Source organism: Merops nubicus, unplaced genomic scaffold (assembly GCF_000691845.1).
Source record: "Merops nubicus isolate BGI_N331 unplaced genomic scaffold, ASM69184v1 scaffold13738, whole genome shotgun sequence".
In the NCBI taxonomy this organism is placed as follows: Eukaryota; Metazoa; Chordata; class Aves; order Coraciiformes; family Meropidae; genus Merops; species Merops nubicus.
Genome location: NW_008625192.1, coordinates 42,623 through 64,293, shown reverse-complemented (window position 1 = coordinate 64,293; position 21,671 = coordinate 42,623). Strand labels below are relative to the sequence as shown.

General features: G+C 41.5%; 1 protein-coding gene across 1 annotated transcript in view; it reads right to left on the bottom strand.

The window, feature by feature from the left end:
* Window positions 1-744: 744 nt before the first annotated feature.
* MAP3K15 (mitogen-activated protein kinase kinase kinase 15) overlaps window positions 745-21,671 on the bottom strand; it is a 59,522-nt gene continuing 38,595 nt past the window's right edge. Inside the window, exons 15-29 of the mRNA XM_008945604.1 lie at window positions 20,987-21,120; window positions 20,245-20,372; window positions 18,398-18,528; window positions 17,991-18,096; window positions 14,957-15,114; window positions 11,127-11,310; window positions 8,507-8,684; window positions 7,605-7,779; window positions 4,640-4,825; window positions 3,821-3,926; window positions 2,414-2,624; window positions 1,436-1,548; window positions 1,182-1,279; window positions 977-1,053; window positions 745-850 (exon numbers count right to left, since the gene is read on the bottom strand). Of these exons, the coding sequence (XP_008943852.1) occupies window positions 745-850; window positions 977-1,053; window positions 1,182-1,279; window positions 1,436-1,548; window positions 2,414-2,624; window positions 3,821-3,926; window positions 4,640-4,825; window positions 7,605-7,779; window positions 8,507-8,684; window positions 11,127-11,310; window positions 14,957-15,114; window positions 17,991-18,096; window positions 18,398-18,528; window positions 20,245-20,372; window positions 20,987-21,120 (2,091 nt within the window). The remainder of the gene's footprint in view (window positions 851-976; window positions 1,054-1,181; window positions 1,280-1,435; window positions 1,549-2,413; window positions 2,625-3,820; window positions 3,927-4,639; window positions 4,826-7,604; window positions 7,780-8,506; window positions 8,685-11,126; window positions 11,311-14,956; window positions 15,115-17,990; window positions 18,097-18,397; window positions 18,529-20,244; window positions 20,373-20,986; window positions 21,121-21,671) is intronic.

Here is a 21,671-nt window from a genome sequence, read left to right as displayed (position 1 = left end):
TGTCTAGGGAAATCCATCTTGGTATGGATTTTCTTAAAGATGCTGAATATTGTTTCAGAAGGAGCTAAATTAAGAGAAAGCAGCTGTTTATTTAAATTGCTATATATTTGCTTTACTGACTTCTGTTTGGATTGCTGTATGTATTATGTACAGTGTAAAAAAAAAAAAAAAAAAAATTAAATGCTGTTGAAATTTAAGTTGTCTGTTTGCTTTGTTTCTTGATGTATCACTTTGTCCCCCTTAAAACCACCAAAAAGCCATTTAGATGCTGTGTTTTTGCTTGGAAAAGTTACTAAATGAAAACATCACACCAGGCTTTCCTTAGCAGCTTTAATACAAAAAGCTATATACACTGATCCGTGAGGAGGTGACATATGCTCTAGCACATCCCCTCCCTGCTCAAGCCATCAGCCAGCAGAACTGTAGCACATATTAAGTTCAGTTTTCACAGTGCTAAAGCCAGTTCAGGTGTGTGGTTCCTGCTTCACAGAAAAGGGTGGGTTTGGTGTTTTTTTTTTTTTCCCTCAGCTAATGCTTTATATTACACTGATAGGCATTTGACTTCTACGCTACTCTGTCACAAATTATTTAAGTTCTTGATGCAGACTTAAAAGCTATTCTATTTATTGTGTGTTATACTGATGGTCAGACAAGTTACTTAACTGTGCAAAACCTGCAAGGCCACTGTACATATATATATATTCATCTAATAGTTTCAGTGTTAGGAATGTATCTCTCATTTATTTATTCCCATTTCACGTTGTCCTGAAGCATCTTCTGCTCTGAGGTCGTGCCAGATGTTTGTCGGTGGCGTAATATTGCATTCCAGATTCTGCAGAGAAGCCCACCCCTGCGTGAAAAAGAATGGAGAACAGGGAAAAATCCCTTGTTTTGTTGTGTGGGTTTTTTTTGTTGTTTTTTTTTTAACAAGCTATTTCATTGATAAAGGCTTAATTAAAGTGAAGTACTGTCTCACCGCAATCGAAGATACCGCAAATCATCTTTGGTGACATCATTAAGGACAGCACTTAGTGTATACTCCTCTTCAACAAACTAAAAGGCAAATTTATTCCTAAATTAGTATTCCTTCTTTGAAACCACACTACTAATTATGACTACAAGGATCTTTATTTAAAAAGTAATTTTTCTGTTTTGTTAGGATATTTGGGTTTTTTTTTTACCCTGTTCACAGCATCTGAGTCTGCTCCTTGTAGTTTCAGCCAGTTCATGAGCTCAGGGTCTGCATTCTTTCTGGAAGTTGCTGCAGAACACAGGGAATCTTTAACAGAAAGCAAACATAGGTTAATACACCTCAAAATCAGGGCAAAAGTGGGAGTTTTCACACTAATGAAGCTTAAAGTAGTCTACATGATCACATATTTACATGATCTGTATTTGCACCCAACTGTCAAAATGTGCAGTTATCTCCTCATACCTTCAGGTTTAAGTTTTAACTGAAGCAAGTGTAATTCTTGAGTTCTTTTCTCCAAAGATTGTCTTAACAGGGTCTGATACTCTTTCTCCTTCTGAACGAGGTTTTCCAAAAGCCTGTTAGCACAGGAGAGAGATGAAACACAACCAGACTGAGAATAAGTCTAGCTGAAAGAAAAATTTGTTCTTGGGTAGTCATTAAAAATGATAGAGACACTTGAGAATTGCTGTCTGAAGTAACATATTTTATGGCTCACAGATTTGATTTTGGTTGTGTGAGACTCAGCTTATCAGTGGCACTCTTAAGGCTTTCATCTTTGCAGAATTTAGTAAATAGTTTGTAAATTCTATTCCTATTGTTTTGCAGCCTCTGTAAGCAGAGCTGCTGCCTTTATACTGTCATTTACTGCTGAACAGTGTAACAGTGATGATTTTACCAGGGATTTTCTGATCACGGATTTATATCCCATCCATGAAGAAGAATGGGACCTTTAGCTGTTAACACACTGGCAGCAGCCTACAACTGTGAGCTGTGAGAAACAGGACAGTGACTCGGCCAAGTCCTGCTTGTGCCTGTCCCCTAGGCCAGAGCAGAGCAGCTCTGACCTCCCCTTGCAAAAACAGCTCTGAGGGCACTGCCACCAGGGCAGGTGAGATCCAAGGAGCCCAGGAAGTAGGAGGGAAACTGCACAGTTGCACAAGCCTAATGACTTAGCAGCAGAAATCCAACATGACGTTCTGCCATTAAGAAATTAACTACACAGAAACAACAGTTGCACTGAAGGCTGCTGAGTTGTCACGCTGGTGCTATCAGCACATTCTGAATTCATCTGTGTTCTTGGAAGGTCTGCTTTATCATGGGGCAGTTGCAGCAGGTGAGCAGATTTATGTTACCTATGTGCACGTCACTCTCGAAAGCAACATCTGAGAGCTTTTCAAAGAGCACCTGAACATAAATCCACAGTCTTCACAGGAGGGTTACCTTAAGGTCTCTTGTTTAAGTCTGCCCAGCTCCAGGCTCAGCTGCTGCTGAGCCTCACATGTGACTACAGAACTAAGGGTGCTGACTCCCGACGTGCTGGCGGGATCCTCGGCCCCATGTTGTTCAGCGGGCTGGAAACTGGCCTCCACTTCATCTCCATCCTTGTCCCCGCCTTCCATTTCTGATGCTGGCTCAAAGTGAGCTCGAAGCTCTGGTGAAAGGAAACAGTGTAAGAATAAGGATGTTTTTGTCTGTCTTCAGAGGTAGTGCAGCTTGGTCTCTGTTACTGCGGGTCAGGGAGCTCCAGCTGAGGAAAGGGGCCGCTTGCACAAGGGCAGAGGCAAATCCCTACAGGAGCTGGACTGCAGCCTCAGCCACCAACTCTAAAGTAGGAGTGGCACTGTAATAGCTCAGCTGTACTCTACCAGTAGAAGCAGGTAGCTGTAGATTGCAGCTGTAGAGGGAACAAACAGAGTTGTGATGAAATAATAAATGTATTAATGAGAAACCCTTGAAAGCTTGCTTGAAAAAAAAGTGTTTTCCCCTAATGCCCTCGACCAAAGACTTTACAAAGGCTTCCTCTTTTCCAGGTAGCATTTCTAAACCCAGTTCTCTCTGAACTTGCTGCAGGTGGCCACCCTTCGCCCTTCCCACCAAAGGATAGCTGCCATTTTTTTTCCTACAAATGCAGTCCAAAACAGTTTGACCAGTTTGGCTTGAAAGCCAAAGAAACTTTGGCCTGAAAGGGCTCACCATCATTTAAGCACTCTCAGAACATTCTCATACTGGAAGGGTGCTCAGCACTTCAAAGAGTTACAAAACTACTTACTTATTTCCAACTCCTAGACAGTTCATAGTCATTTATTCTCCTCGGTGGAGTTTTTTCCTACTATCCTTCTGTAGGCTAAAGTCATATTCCTCCTCATATTAATATACTCCTCATATTAATGCACTCACTCCCTTTTCTGCATCAGCTTCCACAGCTCAGTGATTGTTTTTCAGAACACATAACCAGACCTGTGCAGTGTTACCCACCCTGGATGTCATTACAATGTTGTACAGAGTTGTTGTTGTTTTTATTAGAAAAGCTCCAGCTTAGAATGAATAAAATTTGGGGTTTTTTTTTGTCCTGTTTGGGCCACACTGGTGGTGCAGAACGACTGGTTATCTCCTCATTATGTGCTTTTGTACTGCAATTACAGCATTAATCCTCCAGATCAACGTGTTTTTCTGTACAGCATTCTGACCCTATGCCTTTGATGTAGTGGCACATGGGATGCAGTTAATAGCATGCTGACAGATTCAACATTAAACATCTCCTGTAATGCTTTGAGATGCAAACAGCACCTTTTTTTTTTTTTTGAAAAAAAAAAAAGAAAAAGGTTCTTTTCAGCTGCTTTGATTTACCTGGAATAAGAATAGTGACCGCAGCTTGGACTGCACGGCGAATTATGTTATCCATTGCAAACATCCAGTGAGGTCTTATTAAATGATTCCTTAACACTTTGTTCACCTGCAAGTAAATAAGGAAGTAAAGCAAGTAAGTAAACATTTCCTTACACCTTGGGAAACAATCTTGTTTTCCAATAGTCAGATGATGTTTTATAAAATAGCTGCATGAGTCACTAAAAGACTCCTACCTTTGAAAGTCTGCACAAGAGACTTGACAGTTTTAGGCTAGAGCTTTCAAACCATACCCAGACTGGGAAATTCAAGCCTCTCTGCAACACAAGGAGATGTAGAACAAGAAGGGAATGTGGAATCCAGAACAAACGTAAGAGCTTATGGTCAGTGCATTGGAAGCCCTTCAAGCATCACCACCCTTGGCTTCAAGGCCTACCTAAGACTGCTCCAACACATCAGGGCTCTTGTCCAGCCCCATGTGCCCCTCTGAAGAGCTTGTCTAATGCCTGTGGCTACAGCCCACGCCTCCCCCTAGAGCAAGGGAACTGTGAGCACTGGTAATCCATAGGTCACCAGGCAAAATCTGACCTTCAAACACCTTTAGTCTTTTCTTAGTCTTCCATATGATCAGTCACCAGGGCTTTGTCTACTCCAACCTGCCCATATCCTCCCACCTTCCCCAGCAAGCACAGGAGCTTCTGAGGAATTGGGGCAGGAAATGGCTGTTAAGCATGAGCAGGGTAAGAAGGAAGAGGAGTGAGGAAGAGTGGAGAATCTGTCCAGGAAGAATTCCTCTCCCCCTGTGCTAGGCAAGGGACTCACTGCATCCTGAAATCCAAACAGCACCAGATGAATCTGATTGATGGAAGTGCTGTCAAAGTCCAAATCCATTTTCAACTTGGATATGGTAGAAGCCATCACTCTCTGCTCTGGAGAGCGTATGAAGTCCCTTAAAATCCCAATAATCTGCTTGATGTGGGCCACTGAAAGTTGCAGTTCTTCAGAGCTCTGGAGAAAAGATAATAAACATATATCAAATAAATCACAGAGATATTAAACAGCTAATTAGTGGCGTTAGTATTTTTAGGGCTACAGTTTATAGCTTTGCCCATGTGTATTTCACACTGATGCACAGAAACCACAGAACTTTTGTTTCTGCAAATCCTTTATTTCCTACCTTTTCCTAGCTCAATTTTTTTAATAGTAATTTCTGTTGGAAAAAAAAAAAATTATTAAGTGTACTGCCTCGGTGGCTGTCACAAAGGGAAGAAGGTACAGGTGCTAGCTAGACGTTTGTGCAATGTACTGCAGAGGGCAGCTCTCCTCCATAAAAACAGCAATATGAGTCAGTAAGACATATTTTTTAGCCGCTACCCTTTCAATAAGTTTGAGCTGGACTTATATCTAATTATGCAGGCATAAGATTTCCTTAGGCAAAAAAAATATGTTTAAATACGCATTCGTCATATGTTAGGAAAAGGTCTAAGATTACAGTGATAGGACTTAAGTGTTCATTCTATGATTTGCCCCATTCTATAACCCCCCCAGTTAAAGCCATCCAAGTGCCTCTAGGAACAACAACCTGTATAATTAAAAGGTAATGGGAGAAGTGTTACAGACATTATGGGAAAGGAATTATGACTGCAGTGGAGCTGCAAAACAGCTGGAGGCTGAGGTAGGGCTGGCTGTTACTAAATAAACCTCCTCTACCTGGGAAAATGTTCAGAGCCATGGTTGTTATGAAATCTCAGGTATGAATCAGCCCTCCGCGAGGCGACGCGCTGTTTTGCAGCGGGGGCTCGGAGCAGGAGTTCACCCCCACGCCTTCCCCAGCCGGCGTGCGCGGGACCCTCGGAGGAGCCCTTCAGAGGAGGCCTGCAGAGGAGCCCCAAGGCCCGGGCCGAGCCCGTCTGCTTGGCGTGGCACTCTGCAGGGGAAGCGAGTGGTGGGGCAGAAGGAAAGCCCAGTGCTGCCCAGAGCCCGCTGCCCACGCTGGGCGCCACGGGAGCTGCACAGAAGCAGCGGGGCCCCCGCAGCCATCGGTGCTGCCAGTGGCCTGGCTCCGAGACACGGCCGACTGGGGATACCAGAGTCAGCAGGCTCCCCTCTACATGCAGGCAGTCCAGGTGAAGAAATCAGAGCTTTGGTAAAAATAGTTGGTGTTGGCGGCACGTTAGAGGCAGACATTAAGAAGAAAAGTCTGAGCACTCAACTCCGCTGCTGGTGTGTGGCACCACCTGGCTACGGTTAACTGAACATACAATTCTTCCTGCTCTTCTTGACAGTCACTACATTTTCACACTCAACCCTTCCCACTACAGAAATCTACCCTAGCTTTATTTTTTTTTTGTACCAAGGGAAAGGCCGTGGATGTTGTCTGCGTGGACTTTAGTCAAGCTTTTGACACTGTTTCCCATAGCGTTCTGCTGGAGAAACTGGCTGCTCATGGCTTGGGTAGGTGTACACTTTGCTGGGTAAAACACTGTTTTTAATACCTTTAAAACACTGTTTAATACCTTTATCAATGATCTAGATGAGGGGATCAAGGACACCCTCTTGCTGCAGACAACACCAAATTAGGTGGGAGTACTGGACAGGCTGGATCACTGGGCCGAAATCAATGGGATGAGTTTCAACAAGGCCAAGTTCTGGGTCCTGCACTTGTGCCACCACAACCCCAGGCAACACTACAGGCTTGGGGCAGAGTGGCTGGGGAAGGGCTCGGCCAGAAAAGGAGCTGGGGGGGGCTGGAAAGCTGCTTGGCAGAAAAGGATCTGGGGGTGTTGCTGACCGCCAGCTGAACATGAGCCAGCAGTGTGCCCAGCTGGCCAAGAAGGCTAACGGCATCCTGGCCTGTATCAGAAACAGTGTGACCAGCAGGAGTAAGGAAGTGATTGTCCCCCTGTGAGGCCACAGCTCCAATACTGTGTTCAGTTTTGGGCCCATCACTACAAGAAAGACATTGAGGTGCTGGAGCATGTCCAAAGAAGGGGAACAAAGCTGGTGAAGGGTCTAGAGAACAGGGAACTGGGGTTGTTTAGCCTGAAGAAAAGGAGGCTGAGGGGAAACCTTATCGCTCTCTACAACTACCTGAAAGGAGCTGGTAGCAAAGTGGGGGTGAGGGTTGTTCTCTTCTCCCAAGTAACAAGTTCCTAAGGAAACATTTCTTTACTGAAAGGGTTGTCAAGCACTGGAACAGGCTGCCCCGGGAATTGGTGGACTTACCATCCCTGGAGGTATTTAGAAGATGTGTAGATGTGATGCTTAAGGACATAGTTTGGTGGTGGAATTGGCTGTGCTAATTTAACCGGTGGATTCGGAGATCTTAAAGGTCTTTTCCAACCAAAACAATTTTATGATTCTATTCTATGATCCAGTGTACTGCATTCTTGGCACCCAGATCGCCTATGTTTTGACTTAAAAATCATTAATCTGTTCTCTGTCCTTAAAGTAAATCATACCTATTACTAAAAGGTGTTCCACTTTCAGGTCTTTAGAACCCAAAACACAAGACATAACTCAAACTACCAACCTCAGACCCTCAATCCCACACCAAAATGCCTCAAAACTGCCCCTCCAAAAAGCCCAAGAGCCCAGCAGAAGGTAGTGTTTGCTATCCATGCAGACAACAGCAAACGGATCACATGGTTACAGGTCTCAGAGATTAAAGACGTTCAGAAGGAACAATCCAAGCACCTTAACTCACTAGTTTTCAGAAAAGGAATAGTACTTCCTGGCTCGTCATTTTCTTTTTGAGATAGGAACAAGAAAGCTGAAGTGAAATTACCTGTGCAATACAGTCCTGCAAATTTGAAGCAACCTTATTCTGTTCTTCCTTAAGGATTTTATACAGGATCGCTCGGCGTTCGCTGTCCTTCCGCAGCAGGAACAGTCCGGAATCCTTATCCTCAAGGGAAGGAGAGGTGCTCCTGTCCTCTGAGGCCGTGCCCTCATCAGGCACGCTGCGTCAGCAGCCGGGCCCCGCACACAAGAGAGACCTCAGCATTAGCAACACACCAGTACTGTCAGACATCAGTAGGGATACTTCAGAAGTTAAAAAAAATCAGGTAAGGTACAGAGCAGCGGAGTGATCGACTGTTAAAACACCGATTCTGAGACAGAAGATGACTCAGGTCCTCAGCTGGTACAAACCTGACTGAGGCTAAAAGCACAAGGCTGATGTCATCCCGCTTAGAAGTGGGCATTAATGTCACCCAGCACAGGTTCAGTTCCGGGGAGAAAAGCTAAAGAGCCTGGACCAAAATAACTCTTCTTTTTTTCTGCCCCCCTGCGGTAGCATACTCATTTGGAAGTACTCCTCTCTTCCTCTGACAAGCAGAACTATCTTCCTGTTGCCCCTTTCCCACATTTTTTGATGAGTACATGGAAGGGTCAACACTTCCGCTAACCCATGAATCCATATCCACTCAGTCAGTAAGACAACTGACATATTTATTCACTAGGGAGGGAAAAGTGTATATGTAAATCTTAGGGAGAAAGAATCATTATTCATTAACTCAATATAGATAATATTTCAATTAACTGGTAACTTGCATATGCCACTCACTTGCTGTTTAACACATCTGCTTATCTAGTCGTTATGTGGAAAAACTGCCCTCAGATAAAATATAATGTGAATTAAATCCACATAATCCCTCACAGGTGTCATGCAAAACCTAAACGCTTTACCTTAGTAAATGGGAAATGGTGTGTTTTGTCTGTATCTCTGAGATGGATCTCTTTGGCCTTTCGAAGAGCATGTCGTGCTGTACGTCAGAGTCTGGCGAAACAGAGCCGTGCTCGCTGCTGCTGCTGCCAGCCTGCTCGCCGCGGGGCGGCCGCGGGAGGGACGAGGTACGGCCGGGATCTAGGAACAGACGTGGGACCACACGTAACGGAACGAGCCAGGGCAGGGCCACGCGCCTCAAACCGCCACGAGCCTTCGCAGCCATACCGAGGTCTCATTTTCCAAAACTGCTGAGGGAGAGGTGACCTTCTGGATAGAAAGCAGCAACAAAACTCAAAATCATTATACACATAAGCAATAAAAGTGCTGAACCCACAGGCAGCAAAGCAGATGGATACGCATGTGAAACGCCATCGTGTTGCCCTCACTTGCACACACACGCATACATACGCACTCCCCCCCTTGGTGCTGGTCTCACAGAGTGGCACAACTGAATATAGAGCTGTTTAAAGAGCCTGAATGAAACCAGTAGGTTATCATCAGCTGCCTCACCAGCCATACCTCCAAGCAGAGACCCCTCCTCACCTCTGCCTGACTGTCTTAATGTTCCCTCTCAAACACCCAATGGATCTGCTTTGCTAGCCTTGTCCTCAGTAAGGACTCTGCCTGTTAGCACTAGCCTGAAAGAAATCTTATGTCTCTTTCCAACTCACCCTGAAAGTAAGAAGAAATTCAAGTATAGTGGATATTGAGAGCTTGCTATAATCCTGATTGCCAGTTTGCAGCTGTGCAATAGGAAAGGTAAGGAAGAAGTTGTCAACTCAGAGCACACACATTGTCAAACTAAATATCACTGAAGTTTTTGATGTTTGTTCACTAAAAATTACGTGTAGGTGGGGGAGAAAGCAAGATAGAAGTTAGAAGTTTTTTTGAGAGCTCTGACACTCTCTGGTACACAACTGATGTTCAAATGGCTGACATTAGACAGTCACAGAAATAAAACAATATAGGGCACCTTGTGAGAACTGGTTCAACGCATCTCAGCATCACAGAAAACTGAAAGCTGCTGTTCCAAGAGTAAAGGCTGGGATTGCTCTGGGCTGCTTTTATTATTGGAAAGAAAAAAAGGGATTGAGACAGGATGGAAAGATGGGGACAAACATGAGGAAACTGGCAGTGAGGGAAACGGTAGAGGGAGGAGTCAGCTGAGACTGTGGCAACTGCTGGGCCAGACCTGCCTTACATCTCTAAACTGCCCTTGGAGGTGGCTGTGGCAGCCAGCACAGCTTTCCCCAGGGAAGCACACACTTGGCTGCAGCCGTGTTGCCTTTTCCTCCGCTCACTCAACAGTTCTCACAGCATTTGTCCTCTTGCTCATGTCCACAGCCACCACTGAGCTTGCTTCGTGCTGCAGCTCAGTGCTTAACCCCACAGCACCAGATCCTCAGGCCCTCTGAAGGAGCTCCACAAACTTATCAATGAGTAGCAGAAGAGAAGACAGGAGAAAGGCAGGAGGAGGGAGGGGGTGCAGAAGACAGCTCCACCTCCTCTGGTATTTGACAAAGAGCCTGCTGCTCTGGCAGTTAACAGGGCAAGCTCCACGCTTTCTAATGCCACACAATTTTTGCAGGAAAATGTTGTCAGGCAAGGGCCAAAAAGGCCATGAGAAGATTATTGCAGTGGGGTGGAAGGCTACAGCCTGCCAATAGCTCCTGACTTCCACTGCCCTGGCTGAACAGTCTGAGCTCTCCTGTTACCCACTGTAACTGCAGGGACTGCAGTTCCCAGTGGCCCTCAGGACAAGAGATGATGCCCATTTCCTTGCTGAAACCAATTCAGCTAGATTGCGAATTTTTCGCCTTAGAGTCCCATTCTTTCAATTTTTCCTCACTGAGGAGGAAAAAGCTCAAAAGGGGAAACAATTTAATTTGCACTGGGCATCTGTGCAGAGGGGAAGGAAGTAGCTAGGCCAATGGTGTTGCTTGTTTTTAAATAGACAGTTCCTTCAAACACTAATCATTTATTTGGCAGGTCTATATTAAGGTTTATTATCTTAGCACTGAGAAAGTGGCTGATATACTGGGAGTGGGAAGTAAAGAACACTTCAGGCAGGTAAAATGAATCCTCTAAACAGCTACTTCATCACTTATGTGCCAGAATTCCAAGTTACCTATCAAATTTGAAAATGCTGACCCACACATACCTGCACACATAACAGATCCACATTTTCAGGTGCCAAACACCTACTCTATAAAACTCAGATCTCTGAAGTGTATATAATTGTGAATGTAAAATGTAGAATTGCTTTGGAAAGTCTTCAACACATGTCATTTTTCTAATTTTAATTTACTATAAATGAGGCATTTACTTCTGGGGAGAGGAAAAGTGGGGTTGTGAGGCTTCAGCAAACAAAACACAAAATAAGTAAGAAGCCATATTTTGTGGGAATTGTTAAATTTAAATATGTCTTCATTACAAATAACAGGTACTTTCAACAGTTGAGTTCCTGCTGCTTTCCTGGCACAAGAAATGTCCTTTGTACAAGAGAGTGCTTAATGATTTCAATCTTTTATAGAACACGTAATGATGAAGTTGACTTGGATTTGGCCGATAATTTCTTACCTAAAGGCTTGAATGCAATTCTGCTTTTCTTGCCCTTGTTCACTTGTTTCAGGAAGGAATCTCTGAGCAAATCAGATGCCGTAACACGTTTACTAGGATCAGGTTCAAAACAGAGCAAAATAAAGGCCCTTGTTTCAGCAGACAGCGATTCTGGAATTTCAGGATGAATCTTGAACATCCCAACCTGCAATTAAAACACATATACAAATTATTTTTACTAAAGAACTGCAAGGAGATCACAGGCCAAAGCTTGCTAAATAGTATGATGTATCCCACTTTCACAGAAAGAGAGCGACTCAAGTATCCACAGAAAGCAGTGAAGTGACAAGGTTCTAATTCTGTTTTATTTCATTGCAAACACAGTGTGAATATCCATGTGGTATTATGCAAACATCAAAGTATGGACGCATCCAACCATCTACTTTCAGGTAATATCAGGATCTGGACATTATCCACACCAAGTGCTTCAAATGCTGTTTCTGCCAGCCACAAATCCCTCCAGCTATTGCATATGCTTCCCATCACCCCTGCCCAGTACTGTGCCCCTCCATTGCTGACTACTCCAGCACATTCGTGCCCATCAACGGGAAAAATTTCCTCCTCTAGCACCGACTGGGTCCTGCACCTGTTCTGCTCCTGCTGCTGCCAAATTGCTTTGTACAAAGGCTCACAATGACCTTGTCAGACCTTGCCACCACCCCCAGCAGTTGGGCCAGATGTCTTCCCTAGTCTTTCAGTGTTATTTAACTGAAAATCACATGATGTCCAAAGATTTAACAAGACCTCCCACTCTCTGAAAAACTTGCTTCTGCAGGTTGCTGCCTCATGATTTTTCCAGCTCCTTCACTGCCTTTCTATTCTCTAATGCCAGTTTGTCAAAAATGTTTTGAAGCAAGAGCTGTTCAACACGTGTGCACTTTATGGCACGTATCTGGCAAGATTATGGCTTGGAGCCTCATCATCTCTACATAAAACAGACCCCGGAGAGCAAGCAGAAAGGTAGCAGCCACAGGGCAGACAGTAGCCCAGCAGTTGAACAACTGCCAGCTGCTTTTAAATAATCTCATTATAGAGCTGCATTAACACTGTGTAGCACCATTAGGCACTCACAATACTGGTTCAGCTTCAATGCAAGCTGAAGCCAAACTGCTGAGCAGTCATGCTCAAATGACAGTGCAGCACATGAAATGCTAAGAATGTATCAAGGGCTTCCAACCCATGGCCTTAAACACATTCAGAACTCACTATTTCCTGTATGTAACATGTTTAATATACACAACTTGCTAACCTCTACAGTTAAATTGATGCATTTAGAAAATAAATATAATAAATAAAGAAATAAATTGATGTTACACCCTGTTGGCAAGATACAACATCTATACATTTACCTGGTCTGATGAAGCATCTGGATTTGTAAAACCCCACGTGCATTTTGGACAGCGTTTTATAAATGGAGTATATAGTTTTGCCACTTCAAAATGTCAGCCCGGCAAGATTTTTGCTTTGGAGCAGACAGGGAGGACAGCCACCTGCTTGCTGTGCTCTGACAGCTGCTCCTGACGTGCCAGTCCCTGTGGTCAGCCCACTGCTCCTTGTGCTCTGTGGGGACAGGCTCACACAGCCAGGCTCAGCCAGGGCCCTGTCACAAGCCGACAGCACTCCTGTGCCAGGTGATATCCTTAGACACCAAAGAAAAACCAGGGTAGTTCAATCCAGGACCAGGAAATTTGAATGCACATCTCTAATCTGATCTCAGTCTCCATGGCTCAAGGGGAATAAATTTTGTCACAAGCGTCTGGAAATTCTGTGGCGACGTTAGTTTATACTTGATCTCCACGGACTGCCATCTGTTTGCACTCCCTGCACACAGAACCAGATGCACACACACTGTGCTCATAGGTGAAATACCACACAACGGACACTCAGCCAAGAATTACTTCCAGTCTCTCACCCCAGTTCTCTGCTTTGTCCAGCCCTTTGGTCATTTGCCTTTTCTATAGTGACTGCACAGCCAGACCTTCCCTTTCCTCATCTGCCTTATTGTGACAGAGTGCGGAGGTGGCGATCTCAGAAGTTCAATATCCCAAATTTTCCTGGCTACTGTTTTTTTTACGTGCCTGCCCAGTCAGCTTGCTTCATTCCTGGCTTCAAACCTAGCTTCCAGCTTGCTTACTTTTACTACACAGCAAAAAGAAATCACAGTTTGCAATTTATGGTGCCCAGCAAGAGGCAGCTCCAAGCAGGTCCCAGCAGAGCCAAGAAACAAACAGAAAACAAAACCAAATGTCTGGCTGTAGCACATTAATACAGTTTGAAATAAAAAAAAAGCTAGAACCTGCCACATCCTTGAAGAAAGAAGGGCAATAAATCTATTTTTAAAACCCCACCAATCTGAGACTTCATAACACAGCTCTGTGGCCTGGAAGTGCTTACAGGCAGGAGGCAGGGACATGCACAGATGTCACCAGGCACCCAGAAATGAACCAGTGCTTCCTGACAGTTCAGTAAACTGTACTGAAAAATAAACATGCAACTCACTGAATAGTTCAGCTACATGCCAGATACATAAGATGAAAAGGCATCTGCCAACAGAACCATAACTGACATTTACAGCTGTGTGGAAAAAAGTCCCTTTCCATTGCTCCCTCAGGAAAGCTTTAGTGAGCCAAACCATATTCACCCAGGCAGCTTCTTTTGCTGTGATGTCACAAGCTGACGGCACCAATGTGACATATCATACTGCTAAAATAGCTACATCCAAACCCTTAACCACCCCGTTCTTCACCTCTTAACTGTGGGGCCTGGAACAACTCAGAGGCCTCATATGATCCATGACATTATGTGCCATGCTGAACTTATTGCCCAGCTTACTGTACTTATTGATAAAGATGTGATTTTGCTACCATTGTCCCATTAAAAATTATACAAATGCTCTCACAATTACTTTCAACAACATACACAAAATAATTAATAATATTGATAATTTAAAGCAGTTTGCTGGGTTATGGATGGGATATTTTCTCCATTGTAAGAGTGAGGACTCTGAAGCATAAGTGAAAACTTAAGGACTTTAGTAAAGGTCTGTTGTAAGAACCAAAAATTTTCTGTCTGCATATTTGCCACATTATCACATCATAGCTTTTACACTAGTGTTAAAGTTAGAACAAGTAACTTTTTAAAAATAAATTTATCAACTATTCTCAAGAGCTAATTTGTGTGTTTGAAAACAGACACACTAAGAAAAACAAAGCACTACAAGCAACAGTTTATGAAGGAGGGAGCTTTGATCCAAAGGACTTAGGATGTACGATGCAGAGTACTTTACTCCTTCAGTAGGTACCAAAAATTCTGGACAGTTAGCACCCTACCCCTTCCGCCATGCTTCCCACTATACTGCAGAAACTGGGCCATTGAAAGCCAAGGCAAACAGATCCTCTGGGAGGGAGGCTTATAAAAAATTACTTGAACAAGCAGAAATAACTTGGTTGTCATCACTGAAGAGACTGGTTGCCAAGAAGGAAATAATAAACCAAAAGCAGGAGATAAAAGAAGGAAGAGGGTAGAGAATATTAGTTTCCATAAATCTTCACTCAGTTTTCAAGGTTGCTGCTCTGAGTCATGACCTATTTCTGGCACAAAAAAAATTATCATCCCCTAGAACAATACAGTTTAGAGCAAAGAAGGATCAATCAGTAGGAATTAAAAACAAGGGTTAGACTGTGGCTTTGTGCAAAAGAACCCATATAACAAAAGGTTAATAGCAATCAAATAAATATTAAATAATTGAGTACTTGAAAATTCATAAACTACAGCAAAAAAGCAGTACTTACTTTAAACATTGCTGCTTGAGGCTCCCCTAGTTCATGAAATGGAGGTTTGCCTGTTGCCATTTCAATAATGGTACAACCTAGTGACCAGATATCAGCTGGTGCACCATATCCTCGTGGTCCTTTATCGATGATTTCTGGAGCCATGTACTGCAAGGTTCCTAGTCAGGACAAAAAGAACAGTCAAGCATTACAGTCTTCCTTATTATTAAAGAGAATTAACACACCACTAATCAAAAGTGAAAAACTCACAAAGTGGCAGGTAAATCTTCATGAGAACAATTTTCCACATGTTTACCTCTGTAATGAGGAAAACTAGTAACAGGGAGTTTCAAAAACTTAATTCAAAAGAAGCTATATTTGTCAATATAAGAAAATACAACGAAGACAAAAATTTAAAAAAGAAATCTCAAGTTTACAGAAAAACAATCGAGGTTGTAATCAAGTTAAATCGATTACACAATTATTAAAAAAACTGAGGGAAACCATCATAAATTGCAATTACAGGAAGTCTTTTTGATGTGCTTGGGATTTCTGTCATCCATGGTTAGTGCCAAAAAAAACAACCAACCAAACAACCCTACTGAAACTTCCACAGCTATACATGTTGGCAAAATGAGACCTTGCCTAAGCCTATAGCTGGCTCTTAACAAATGAATCCAAGCGTCTCAAAAGTTTGCCTGTAGACAATCTGACTGTAATATAGTTATAATGCTGATAAAAAAAGAACAATAAAAATAAAAGATGATCAATTTTGAATCACTGCTATTCAATCATATGCTAACACAGCTAACAAGGGGTCTTTACAGGAAGACAGCCCACACCAACAACAAAACCTACAGATATTCTAAGTGTTCCAAATACTACAGTACTTTGTCCACATGAATTCCTGCCAACTCTGTTATGACATCTTTAAACTATTTTTTCCTCATAAGAGTGTAATAAAATCACACTGTGGTAAAGCTGTGAACTATTAAGTAGAGGACATCTGGTGAGGATAAAAGGAATTGGCTATTACTACATTCATTACATGTAACTGCTGTAGAACAAAAGTTCAAGCCACAGCTTTGCCCTCAGGCTTTGTGTCTTGAGTGGAGGGATATAACATTTAAACGACTAGAAGGCAAATTCTTCAATCATGTGATTCTATTACACAATGTCTAAAATCCACAGAGTTTATGTACTTAGTTAAGGAACAAAACAAATTGAAGACAAATTTTTTAAGACCCTCTGGGCTATGAGCTACCTGCTTACTAATTTAAAATCCTAAATTACTTATATAAAATATTTATTCTCAGGGTAAGTTACATCTCTGAGCCACAAACAGGGCTGCCAATGTGCAGGAGAACCAAGAAGGGCACAATAAAAAATTTACCTCCTTTTATTATAGTATGTTGACTTTTCCTCAGATACCATTTCTCTATATATCATCTCTAACAACAATCAGTTGCTAAAAAGCCACAAAGGATTAGATAAAACAGACAAAGACAGAATGATTTTCTTCTAGTATCTGCTCCAACCATCACAGCAGTCAGCTGTAACAGTGGCTTCCTGGGCCAAAGTTAAATTTTGGACTATGACTTTTAATAGCCACAAAAGGATCTTCCTCCATGTCTTCAACTTTTACCTTATGGAACTCTATATACTTAGAGTTTTCAGAATAACCTGTACAAATGAGAAGCACAATATAGCTATACAACCCACCACATGGTAGTACATCTCCTTCTCATGGAGTATAACTGCATTGAACCAGTCTATCAAAAATGGCAAGGATAAACATGGTAAGCGAAACATGAAAATATTCTTATATCAAATAGGCAAGATGATATATAAGAAAATATTTTACTGAATAATCTGTGTGGAAAAAATGGTGAAGCTCCTTAAAGGAATGCTTCAGAAACCAGCACATAACCAGCTCTGTTCAGAAATATTGTCATTTATGCATCTGTGTGTTGCAGCATCTATAAATTGAAGAGATTGTGTCTTGTAGCTCTTAATTCTTAATAAAACATTCAAATGCTACATTTATGATTACAAACTGGACAAATAATTTTTCTTCTTGTCTTTAAAGGACTCCTAACTTAATTTGACTCTAACTAAAATCTTCACAGCTTTGCAGGAAATGGATTTGTTTCAAATGCCTGCACCTGATAAGATGCTGATCTTGTGCATTACTGATGCAGACATCATATGCTGTGTTCTGATCAGGATGATAGGCCTAGTTCCCAATTTACATACTTTGCTAATTAAGATTATTAAAAAAACCCAAACCCAACACATACAAAGCAAAACTTAGGAACGTAATTTATTTCAGGACCTTAATAATTTTATTTTCATGTCTTCCTTTGCAATAAAGCTGAAAGAGCTGCAGACTCACCACCAGACAGGTAACGAGAAGCCTTGTTTATCACTTAAATAGAGGTTGTTGTTTTCTGTCTTCCACACAGGACTGATAGCTGTGTCTGTACCATTTACACAAACTGCAGGCCAGTATGAGGCTTGTGATTTGTTATACCAGCCTGTGCATGTGGCCATGTAACAAGAGAAAACATGTTACCTGTATCTCCACTGATAAAAGAATTGAGTCATTATGTGACCATTTTTGTGTTGACTTTTCAATGTGGAGTTTCAGCTGTTTCTCTGCAAATTGTTTTCCCTGAATATTGCAAGTTTTTACTACCTTATTGTATGTGAAAGCTTTACTGTAACATACCAGCTTAGTACTTTCATGTAAACTGTTCTTTTTACTGCTGATAATACCAAGTTAGCCAGTTGGTTGGATTTCATAATTAGTATTTCAAAACTTAAAGTGTTTCTAAGTTTGTTTGGTCTTCCTCACTTTTAGACATACTTCAGTCAAGTGTGCATGCATGAGTTACTAATACCAAGATTACTAAATGTAAAAGTGATCACACTCACATTCACTCTTCCCTGAAAACAGAGACCTAATCATGCTTCCATCACAATCCAAAAAGACTCTTGGCTCTAACTCTAAATCTATCATCAAAACCCTTATGAACTGCTAAATTAGCCTTACCTGTAAATGTTTCAGTGCATGGATTGATTCCTGCCAGCCGTTTGGAAGTACCAAAATCAGATATCTTTACCACGCCACTATAGGTGTTCACCAAAACATTATCTCCCTGTGGTTTGGATGAGAGAGAGGGGTGTGAGGGAGGAGCACAGAGGGGAGACAGATGAGTACAGATTCCAAATTCCAGTCTCAGTCTCAATACTCCTTCAGTTTTGCGGTTATCTTTGCAATATACCTTTCTACAAAGGAATTTTCCTGGAGCACGAGGGAGGAGGAGTTTTTTATTCTTTCCTTTTGTTTTAAGCTTCCATGAAACCCTATTAAAAATTCTGCCTCAGGTTAGAGTAAAACTAACTGACATAAATATGATAAAAAGCAAGTCACATAAGACATACTACAGGAAAATTTACCTTTATGTCTCTGTGTACAATCTGGTTCTCATGTAGATACTTCAGGCCTTCCAGAATCTGCTTGGTGTAAAATTTAATTGTAGGTTCTTTCATTGGGCCCCACTTAGATCTTAGGAGTGCTGAGAGGCTGCCTACAAGAGTTAAAAAGAAAAATATAGTGACATAGCAAAATCCCCAAATTAACATGAAACATTTAAGTCTGGATTGAGCCTTTGCTCAATATCCTAATGCAAGAGAAATGCAGCAGCTATAATTAAGCCAAATTCTTCCTAGATCCTTCAAAGCAAATAATTTGCTGCTGCTGGCTATTTCTTTCTTGACAGCTCAGCTTCCACCTCCGTGACAGGAATAAATGTTATGGCAGGGCTGGATGAATCTCTCTCACTTCAGTCTAACAACTATGTGGACAAGGACTAGCAACCATTTATCCCTCCACGGAACAAAGACAAAAGGTAACACTGTATAGTGTTATATACTATACTTCATGAACCACATCCATGGGCAAAGAAAAGTTGATTTACTTGAGGTGGGGAGGGGAAAGTAAAAAAAAAATAAAAAGAGTCTTTTCCTTGTAAATACAAATTAACTTCTGGAAATATTCAGAGACAGAGGACAGAAAGCACCTGAAAGAAACCAAGTAATGGATGTTCAGAGTAGGAGACAGGTCATTCACCCTTCCCCTATGTGTAATAATTTTTTTTTTTTAAATAACATAAATATTTTAATCATGAAGCAAAATAAAGACAGTTATAATAAAGTAAGTGCAGTGGGCTTACTTAATGCCAGACAAATTCAGCTGAAGTGATTTTCAGTCCACACCAACAGCTTTCTCAAGTGAAGTTTTCTCAAAGAATCTTGCATAACCTGAACAGCTGGGTCCTTTTTAAGACTGGCAGCAGAGCTTAAAATATCTGAATTGGTTCAATAGTATCTTGACTTTATCAACTAATCACAACTCACTCTAGTGTGCATACATGAAAAGGAAAATACATAAACCCAGTTGATGCTTTTAACAAGTGGAGGAAATCAAATGGAAGTGTTGGTATAAACTCATCACATCTGCATGCATCACGCATGTCATACTGTCTCAGCTTTCAGGTGAGAATGTCACAGGAACTGAAAAATTAAACAACTTCCCTATGTTGAATGCCCCAGATGTATTTAATTACACTTTGAATGTGGACCTTTGTGTCTTTACACTTCGTGCCTGGGCCTTCCCTAAAAAGCCTAAACTTTTTTCCCTGGTTTTCTTATTTCTCTTTTTATTTTTAAAATTATATTCATACAAGAATGTCACACTTACTCTGACACATCCTTTACACTGAGCAAATAGCAAAAGGGAGATGGAAATATAACCTAGAGATATAGAGAAGGCTAGAGGAACAAAACTGGAAATTACGAGCAAGGGAAGCATATAACTTTTACCTTTAATCTATCTAGGAAATAGCAGTGCTTTTTATATAGCAGTTACAAAATAATACTTAATTGCTCAATTAGAGTTACTGTGCAATGGAAATTTATCCTAAAATCTCCAGTCATCATTCAGATGCTCAGGTTAAATGGACTATACAGTTCTAACTCCACTATTTTATAACACTTAAGTATTTGACACCAAATAATTTTAATGGCTTTTCTCTAGGTTTATAATTATTACAGAAAGGGAAGAGCTGGGACCTGTACACTTCAAATCTGTTTTTCATATGAGAAGAATGCCACCTGTAGGTAATGTCTGAATAAAAAAGCCATATACGGTGCACAAGCATGTGCCCATCTGCTGGCTTTCACTAAGTTTAGAGTCTTAACTGCTTTTGATTCCTTTGGGAGACTATGCTCAGAATGATACAAACCTCCTGGTACCTGCTCCATAAAAATCTTAATGTATCCGTCTTCTGAAACAGATCCAAGATACTGGACAATATTCCGATGCTTTAAATATTTGTGCAGTGCTATCTCCTCGTGAAGAGGTTGAGAATACCTATTAAAAAAGAACCCAGGAGTATCTCATTGTGCAGGAAAAGTTTCTAGGCTACACACAAATGCTAGTTTGCAAACAGAATGGATTTTAGGGATACTGATGCAATTTCAGCAAACATCTTGTCCATGACCTTCAAAATGCAGAGTGACTGACTACCTATTTAGTAGAAGCACAGAAGCAGATCTCAGAGGAACTCTGAAGGAGAAATGTGCCTTTAAAGCATTTATACGTGCCTTTCTTCTGTATTGTTACATTGTACTGTCTTTGCCTCCAAAAGTCCTTTTATGGTCCAAGCACCAAAAGAATACAAATGAGATATAACTGCAACTTAAACCCCAAAATACGTCTTATACTAGAACTGATATACATATAGATTGTCAAACTGTACTATTTATGATATCTATTGTATGTTAAACAAAAAAACCCAGACAAACAGAAAGTCCTCATTCTCAAAAGGGCACTGTTGAATACTAGTGGGAAGTAATAATTGAATTTCAGTATATTGGGGTTTCATACACTAACCACATAGAAATATGTGCTAAGAAGAGCAAAGTATCCAGCAGACAAGTGCAGTTCCATCAGCAATGTACATGTAACAGTGAGCTTGGTCTCACCTGCTGTCTCTCTCGGGTATTTCCTTGATGGCTATTCGGACCTGATTGCTGAGGTCTCTTCCAGCATAAACTATTCCGTAAGTACCTTTCCCTAGAACCACTCTGTCACCATTCTCATCATAATCATATTCATACTGCAAGCAGAAAAGACAAACAAAGCAGCACAGAAATTGTTATCACCAACTTTTGACATGACAGAGAGGTTCAACCACAGTTAAGTACTATACTGAGTGAGTACAGCTCCAAGCAGTGACTGTAGGACAGCTGTTGGGTGGTAGGTTACGTACCAGCCTGGTGCATTATACAACTTGTAAAATTTCTGTTACTTGCTCTGCGAAACAATCTTCCCTAACCAACATCAAAATGCATTCATCAAAACAGGGAACACAGCTTTAAGCCAAATTCAGTGAACAAAAGAAGACATTCAGGTATCATCTCTAAGAACTGCTGACAGAGCCTTCATAATAGACAAATGTACGGTACCTATAATTTTGAAACCGATAGTTTAATAAAAAAATAAAAGTGGCATTCTCATTACAATGGGTGGACACTGTTTTAAGACCCTAAACTCTCATTTGAGCTTAGCCACAGGAAAATTAATTTCTGACGTATTCCCCTCATGATGAGCTTTTCTAAAAGGCAAAAAACTAAAAAAGGTTTTCTTCTCCAGAGATAATTAAACATG